At 47.8% G+C, this 8,241-nt stretch overlaps 1 protein-coding gene across 2 annotated transcripts; it reads left to right on the top strand.

Moving 5' to 3' along the window:
• The first annotated feature begins 247 nt into the window (after positions 1–247).
• LOC139366281 (E3 ubiquitin-protein ligase RNF38-like) lies at positions 248–8,000 on the top strand. Of its 2 annotated transcripts, XM_071103579.1 has the most exons (12): positions 248–422; positions 1,054–1,632; positions 4,249–4,298; positions 4,429–4,640; positions 4,780–5,164; positions 5,310–5,450; positions 5,631–5,819; positions 5,966–6,127; positions 6,286–6,389; positions 6,616–6,819; positions 6,932–7,031; positions 7,200–8,000. In XM_071103579.1, exons 2-12 carry the CDS (start codon positions 1,365–1,367, stop codon positions 7,260–7,262), a joined length of 1,878 nt encoding a protein of 625 aa, XP_070959680.1. In that variant the 5' UTR covers positions 248–422; positions 1,054–1,364; the 3' UTR covers positions 7,263–8,000. The 2 variants fall into 2 exon arrangements, with proteins under 2 accessions (XP_070959680.1, XP_070959682.1); XM_071103581.1 differs by lacking the exons at positions 248–422; positions 4,249–4,298 and having other exon boundaries at positions 1,594–1,632; positions 7,200–7,997.
• Positions 8,001–8,241: the final 241 nt, after the last annotated feature.

Below are 8,241 nucleotides of genomic sequence, written 5' to 3'. Positions count from 1 at the left end.
TAATTAGGTTGATTCTTCCCAGTCGTTTACCAGACAAAGCGAATCAATGCAGTGATCTTTTGTTATCGGGATAATCAACAATATGTCCTGAAAAAGACACCACTGGTTTTAAATAAAACAAATGCACTAATAAATATATTCTAGGTGTGGTATGTCTTTGAGGATTTTTGCACAATGTAACAAATGTGTCGTCAGAGATTTATGTACTCGATTAGATCGGTCTGACCAGAGATCTGAAAATCCCAATGATTGATCTCCATTTACGTTCCCCACTGACATCTCCAGAGAAAACACCACTAGCTTCAGCCGTGAATGTACATTTCGTGGTGGGGATTTAAATCGTATGAAGAACAACATTATTTGAAGATCAGGCAAGGCATTCGACCGCGCCTATCTCGGATCAACCAACATCGTCTAAAAAGGTTAGCAGCATGCATGCCAATGAGCAGACATTCTTGCTAACTCTCTGTAAGGCTTGGTAATGTCGGCAGCGAAATTGTTTTCCTCCTGCTAGCCAAGATAGCTTTCATGTTAGCAATAAATTCGTTAACGACGGGTTGAGTTAAAATCTTAGTAGTAACAAATCGTAGTTAGTAATGTAGAATCAGAAATATTACAGGAAGGTTTTATGTAGGAATTTAGCACTTCTGAACCGTGGTTTTGTTAGCTTACGTAAGCTAGCCCGCGATCCAGCTAGCTTTAATATGCTAAACAGCAGCAAGCTAAGTTTTGACTAGCTAGCGACAGTTAATATTATTACAACACCAGCTGTGTGTTAACGTTATCAAACTAGCAAATACTCTAACTAGCTAACTGAATGTGAACTCTGGCTAGCTTGCGTGCCATTTCACCAGGAAAAGTAGAAAGCCAGTAACGTTAGTCGCCAACCAAGCTTCATAGCTGATAAGACAATAGAAAAAACCCGAAGGGGTACAGCCCAGATACATTCACTAAAGTTTTTGTTATGTACCTATCTGTATTGTTTGTTTTGTTTCGATTGCACACGGTGTATTGCAATGACAGAACAAACTAACATACCAAATCGACCTCTAGGGATACAAATAAAGCCGTTTTTGGAGTGTTGACTGACAGTGACGCGCAACACCGGCAGAGGGGAGAGTTGACAGGAAATACCCATCGCTGCTGATGGTGTACGAACGACAGTAGAGGACTACTCGTACACCCGCCGCTTTCCGTTTTACCTACGCCCCAAACCAAGCGGTTCATGCGAAGGAAGATACTCTCTAGAACAGGCCGATTAGGAAGATAGCAAGGAGTGGCGGCCAGGCGAGAGGGAGGCTACGGCAAACCATCTCTCCCAGATATACCTCCATTACGCCCACCTACCACCGCCTCCTTCAGCCATGGATCCGCCGAGGACTCGGTCACGTTCAGGTTTCTTTCATTATGGCATGAACGGTGGTGGCAACGGCAATAACACAATCAACAATGGGAACATGATGAATGCCAGCGGAGGGATCGGGGTGAATTACCCTCAACAGAACAACCCCGGCTGGGTTCCGCACGGAGCGCGCGGTAGCTATTCGGAGAACCAGCACACCCAGGGGAACTACCTGTCCGGTGGGGCGCAACGCCACCCTTCCCACGGAGCACACAGACACCCCGGCACCGGTAAGCTTCAAGGCTCCCTTTCCATACGAATCTAGATGTAGCACACCCCGTGCATACATTAGTGTACCTTTTGTGATTTAGCATGTGCCAGGCTTGACATGTAAACAGTGCAGTCTTCCTCCTCGTCAGTGCAATGTTCTAGCTTTTTGTCTAAAAAGATAAGATGCCAACAACCATATTTGAACCTCTAGTGTTGTCTGTAGTCAGGTGGCTATGCAAGGAATGGGCTGTGTGACTCAGTTAGTAGTTTCCTCACTGCTTTATGCGAATGGCCCGTCCATCCAGTCTGCCTGACCTATAAATTGCTTAGATTTCCAAACAACATGAACACATTCTCAGAGCATTTAAGGGAGCTTTGAACAAATGGGGAGTGAGGGAGCTGGACAGGACAGTTGTGGACAAGGTAAATTAGCATATGGAGGTGTGCAGAATGTGTTATGGCTTGATAACCTAAATTGTTTTCCAGAAAAGAAAATACTCATGGTTTGTGCTACACAATTTCTATGTTGTAGTAATATACGTCTGAGGCAGTAGGCCTGGGAGATATACTGTACACCAGGGTTTTTCATAATACTGCTTATGTTGTGTTTTATATTTTTGTTCAATGTAAAGTGTTGGTCCCATGTTTTACCCCCAGTGGGTGGGCCTGGCTGCCAAGTGGGTGGGCCTATGTCATCCCAGGCCCACCAATGCCTGCACCCCTGCCCAGGCATGTGAAATCCATAGATTAGGGCCTAATTAATATATTTCAATTGACTGATTTCCTTATGAACTCTAACTCAGCAAAGTCTTTGAAATTGTTACTTGTTGCGTTTTATAATTTCAGTAATTATATAAGAAATCTAAGACGTGTCAGATGATATCCAGCTCAGGGTTCCAGCTATGCATTTAGTTTGCTAGCGAAGTGGCTAGATGTCTAGATCAAGCTTCTTGGTTACAGCAGAGACATTCAAGCACCACCTGGATCAACATCCCTGTTGCCTAAATTCTTTTGTGCCTGCATTTGCATTTTTTTTTATTTTAAATGGTGCCCCTTGTGTGCACATTCGGTAATACCATATACACTGGTGTGGTACAGAAATGGTATGACTATGAACATCTGGATATCGCCAACCACTGAGGCAGATGTCAATGAGCTATGAGAATACTGCCACCTATGGTGGGATGGAACACACACTGAAGAGTTTCCCATATGAGCCATAATGGCATGTTCAAACAGTAATGGTTACTCTGTCATGCTTTCAACAGTGACGTCGGTCTGTGTTTACCCAGTAGTCTTTCGTGGCTTCCACTAACCTCTAAAGAAACGGGTTAAAGTTATAACAGAGTGGATTCCCTAGAGGCAGAAAGGCCTATGAATGCAAGCTTTTAATGGAGAGCTTTTGTAATAGCATGTTTGCCATCCAGACCGAAAATAACACTTGCGCATACGCACACTTTTGAACATGCTTGTGTGGCACACACTCCCTGCTCTAAGCAGCTGCAGAGGCCTCTCTCTACTTGAATACCCTGTGTGTGATTTTCGGTCTGTGTGTTCTGTGAGCAGAGCTCTCAGCATGTCACGCCTCTGAACATCACTTTCAGGGGAATGTGTTAGGACTGGATTTGGAGGTGTTGAAAATATGTCTGTGCATTTTTCCACAGTTTCTCTCCCTCTCTGAGCTCAAACAGATAAACTGTGTGTTTTGGGCTAGTGGAAGAGCAGCTTAGACTAGTGGCTCAATCCTGGAACCAGGGTTGTATGCAGCTGCTGGCTCTGTGCTGAGGCCCAGATACTAGGACTACGCCTTATAACCTGGCAATCCTCACCCAGCCCAATGTCTGGATCTCTGTCCCTTCCTGTCGGAGCTGAGCGCCAGTCGCCTGGCTGCTCTGTTCTGTTTTGCTGGCGGGGCGTCTTTGAGCTGTCACTCTCCCCTGACTTCACAGAGCAGCAGAGAGGAGCGATGGGATTGCGCTCAGATCTGTTGTTTCTGAAGCGACTGAGGGAGGGAGGGGGCTAGTTTGGAGATGGGAGGCTGGGGAGGGAGGTGTTTTCAGAGGACTGTTTTAAAGCAAACTCCATCCGCACAGTTCAAGGGCATCTCTGCCTGTTGGCAATTGGAGGGGATTGTGTCTGTGTAAGATTGAGGTAGCAGAGCGGGTAGTTTTTATATTTGAGAACAGCAAGATTATTGTTACGTCTTAGAGTGGTTCTCCCTCTTGTCAGTGGCAGACACTGTCTGACTGAACCAGGCAATTTGAAGCCCTACACCAGTTTCCCATACTCATCCTCGGGTCCCCAAGGGGTGCACTTTTTGTTTTTTTCCCTAGCACTACGCAGCTGATTCAAATGATCAAAACGTGTAGATTTGAAGCTGTGTATTGCTAGAGAAAAAACATGAATTTGGGGAAACCCTGCCCTAGACAGAGCAGACTTTATCCAGCTATAATATGTGCATATTTGTAGACAATTTGGGCTGCTACTTTCTCTACAAATGGTACTTGCAGACATGGTTTAAAGGAGCATGACTACTGGTGTGTACCTGTTAGCCAGGCCCACCCAAGTCTGAGCTTTGAGGTTTTGTGTGGCCTATAGCCTGGCTTGACCCTCCTGTTATTCTCTGTGGCCTGTAGGTGTCCTGCACTTCCACCCTGATAACATCTGCAGTGATGAGCGGGACAAGGTGAGGATATTAACCTCTCCCTGTTGTACCAACACAGCAGTAGGAATGCTGTAGCCTTATTTAACACCATGCTGTCTTTCTACTCCCTTATCTCTTTCTGTGGCTGTCTCTCTCTCTGTCTCATCTATAGATGGAGGACAGTCCTAGCCCAAAGCGACAGCGTCTTTCCCAGCAGTCTATGTTAGATCTGAGCTCTGCCCCTCCCTCCACCCCATCCTCTCCCATTCGTCCCTGGGAGCTACCCCACACCCCCACTACCTGGGCCACACCCCCACCCAGTCGCAGGCCACACCCCCACTACCTGCCAGAGCGATGCCACACTCCTGTTCGCAACCGCCGCAGGTATGTTTGTGTGTGTGTGTGTCAATGACACAGAATCCGTGTGTAGTATTTTTTTCCTTGGGGCATTATCTGTTGTGATAGGATGAGGATGTTTGGTATAAATTGTGATGTGATAAAGTCAAGTGTCCTCTCTCCCCAGTCCTCCAATGAGACGCCAGCGTGGCCGCCGTGACCGTCTCACCTCCCACCCTCATCACAACTCTCACCCCCAACAACAACAACATCATCATCACCACTACCACCACCATCACCACAACCCGCACCATCATCATTCTCACCCCCACCACGGCCTCTCAGCAGGGCCTCAGGATGAGAACTACCGCCACCCCGTCCCCCCTCAGAGTTACCCCTACAACCAGCAACTCCCCCGGGGGCCAGAGGAGCGCCCCTACCACCCCCCCAACCTATCCCCACGCCCCCTCCACCACCCTCCTAACCTGTCCCCCAGGCTGATGCACCCTGCCGCCCACCCCCAGCACCCCCCTCAGCAGCAGAGCAGTGTGGTGCTGGACCTTCATGACCAGGTCAGTGGGGAAACAAGAAGCCATATTGTTTCTATAGTTGCCAATCAAACATTATTGAATGTGATTAGAGGCATCTTTATCCTTCTATGTGGGCGTTCGGGTGACGTGGTGGTTTGAATTCTGACCTTTTGACTTCTGCTCCCAGGGTTCTTCTCAGGTGTCGTACCCGGTCTCTCCCCCTGGCGCACCCCCTGGCCTGTCTCCCCGCTCTGCCCCCCCGCAGCTCCCAGCATGCTCGGTGGTCTTCAGTGGACAACACTACCCTGTCTGCAGTGTTCCTCCATCGGTGAGTTCAACTACCCTGTCTGTTTGTCTGATATAGTTCGCACGGTATGCCTACTTCATATGGGTCTAATTCCCTCCGTTTTCCATCAGCATGTATTTTCATGTGTACATAATGCGTCATTATCTGTAATCGATATTGTAATAGAATCGTGTATTTTAAATGGCTCCATCTCGGTCTCAGGTTCTGCAGACATGCTCTGTGCAGCACCTGCCCATGCCCTACCCATTCCCCTCCCTGCTGTCCAGTGACCCCACCTTTCTCCTGCCCCCTCCCCACCTCCCCCACCATCCCCCTCACCTCCCCCACCATCCCCCTCACCTCCCCCAGCCTGGACAGTTTGGACCCTACCCCACACAGCAGGCCAGATCGGTGAGTGGCATTAGCAATTTGAACCTCCATTAGCAACTTAAAGCAGTATTTCAGTTAGTAATTGAAGCTGTAGGTAATCATTTAACTATTTGGGTAGCTCCACTTGCTCTCATGTAATCAACCCCCCCTCTCTCCCTCCCTCCTAGCCGTTACAGAGGATAGAGAATGACGTGGAGCTGTTGGGGGAACACTTGTCCTTAGGGGCGGGTCTCCACTACCCCCCCGCAGCCCACCCCGGCCTGCCCCCCCACTCCACACAGCTCCACTTCCTTTCCCATGATCCACTGCCACAGGAGTTCTTTGGCGTGGTGAGTGTCTCTCGCTGCCATTCTCTTCAAACCACCTTTATCACACATCAGGGTGATGGTTGCATCATTATCTTTTAAGCCATTTTAAAAGCCTGTTGGCTTTATTTTAAAATCTGGTATTGCCAGCGACGTTGACGATGCCACATCTCTTCTCTCAGTCGTATCCCAGCTTCATGCCACGACGTATCCCAGGACGACGCTACCGCTCCCAGCAGCCACTGCCACCCTCGCCTTACCACCCCAGTTTCCTGCCTTACTTCCTGTAAGTCCACCATCCGCCTCTAGCTCGACATCATGGGAGTTGTAGTTTAGAGAATCTGGAGACGCTGCCATATTGTGTGGAAGAAACCTACCCTTGTGGCACAGCATATTTGTGTAAATACTGCTGAGCTTTCATGTACAGCATGTATCTGCCACTCTCCTCAGTTCTAATGCGCTGTGTAGGCACACAGTGTCTGTAGGTAAGTGGGTTTCTCTCCCTCTGTCAGCTCCATGCTGCCAGTCCAGCCAACAGGCCCTGCCATCAGCCTGGAGCTTGACGTAGATGACGGAGAGGTGGAGAACTATGAGGCCCTTCTCAACCTGGCTGAGCGTCTTGGAGAGGCCAAACTCAGAGGACTGACCAAGGGAGACATTGAACAGCTGCCTTCCTATAGGTTCAACCCCAACAACCACCAATCAGAACAGACGCTGTGAGTACTTCCCCTATCAGAATGGAATATGAGGATATTATCCTCCGCATTTATCAATCGGATCATACTGTTGGTGTTTCTGTTGTAATAACATTGTACTGTTGATTTGCAGGTGTGTGGTGTGTATGAGTGACTTTGAGTCTCGTCAGCTGCTGCGGGTTCTACCCTGCAGTCATGAGTTCCATGGAAAGTGTGTGGACAAGTGGCTCAGGGTGAGTTTCTCTCGCTCCAGTATTTCACAATTCAGGATCAACTAGTTGGCAAACGTACTTTCCTAGATGCTGTGAAACGTCTTCATTCTTAGTTCCCTCAAATCTGGAGTTGTTTCCCTGTAATGATCAAGTCATCCCTGCGGGTTAACTGACATTGTCTCTCTCCAGGCTAACAGGACGTGTCCCATCTGTAGGGCTGATGCCTCCGAGGTCCAGCGAGACTCAGAGTGACCAGCAGGGGGGGACAACCACGCTGACAGTTGTAGCACTGCCCTCCATCTCTCCTTTAGCGCTCTTGCCCTTCTGTCCTCTCTTTATACTCCATTCCCACTGGTCCAGCACACACCCATTTCATCTCTCTAGCTCTGAATGTCCTTCAGCTGGTGTGTGCGCAGGAACGTGTCTATCTGTATGATTCCTGGCGTTGGTATGTACCAGCGTTGTGTGTGTGTGTGTGTATGATACTGTATTTTAGTGTTTCTGATCGTGTGTGTGTTTAGACTTGGGTGTCCACACGGACCTCTCCATGTAGTTGACAGGTAAAGGTCCATGCCACTGTGCTGCCTCTCTGTAGAACTTCCCGTTTGTTTTTGTTTAGTTTCTCTGCCTGGCTGTTTACCTCGTCATTCCTGTTGCTCATTGTTACCACGACAACATGCTTCACTGTATTCCTCTGAAGTTTCTCTTATTCTATTTCTCTTTATTTTTGTTCCTTATTAAATATGATCAGTTTGTCTGACTGCAGTGGCACATATATATACTGTATAAATAAATATATGAATATCTGTATACCAAATAAAAGGCTTGATATTAACTTTTTAATATTCACATTTTGTACAGGTTCTTTTTTTTTTTTTTTGTATTATGAGCTGTGGTGCAGTTAGCTTTGATTGTGCTCAATTGATTTGTGTTCTGGATGTGTTAGACTTTAGGTGGTGGTTCGTTAATAAAAGACATTATGCACACTGATCTGTCTGCTGTTTGTTTCATGTCGAGGAAACGCACCAGAGTATAGGACACCCGCCCTCAGGCAATCCTATCGCCTCTCCACAGAACATGATCCATCAATTTCCTGTCGCTTCCACATGTGTTTGTTAACACCCGCCAGGTGATCGCTCGCACGCCGCGGCCACCTGCTGCTTTCAGCCGTTAATCTTTCCGGTGTGTTTCTTCTCAGTTGGTGGCTGGCTTTGTTTATTTGCACCTTTTT

Source organism: Oncorhynchus clarkii, chromosome 14, assembly GCF_045791955.1.
Source record: "Oncorhynchus clarkii lewisi isolate Uvic-CL-2024 chromosome 14, UVic_Ocla_1.0, whole genome shotgun sequence".
Lineage (NCBI taxonomy): Eukaryota > Metazoa > Chordata > Actinopteri > Salmoniformes > Salmonidae > Oncorhynchus > Oncorhynchus clarkii.
Note: the sequence above shows the minus strand (reverse complement) of the source record. Positions and strands in the feature narration are given on the sequence as shown.

What these genes read in the sequence shown, in the direction of transcription:
- LOC139366281 (XM_071103579.1), top strand. Translation starts at nt 1,365, where the DNA reads ATGGATCCGCCGAGGACTCGGTCACGTTCAGGTTTCTTTCATTATGGC. An exon ending in TCTGCAGTGTTCCTCCATCG is followed by an intron (nt 5,451 to 5,630) that starts GTGAGTTCAACT and finishes TCTCGGTCTCAG; the next exon opens with GTTCTGCAGACATGCTCTGT. An exon ending in CCACACAGCAGGCCAGATCG is followed by an intron (nt 5,820 to 5,965) that starts GTGAGTGGCATT and finishes CCTCCCTCCTAG; the next exon opens with CCGTTACAGAGGATAGAGAA.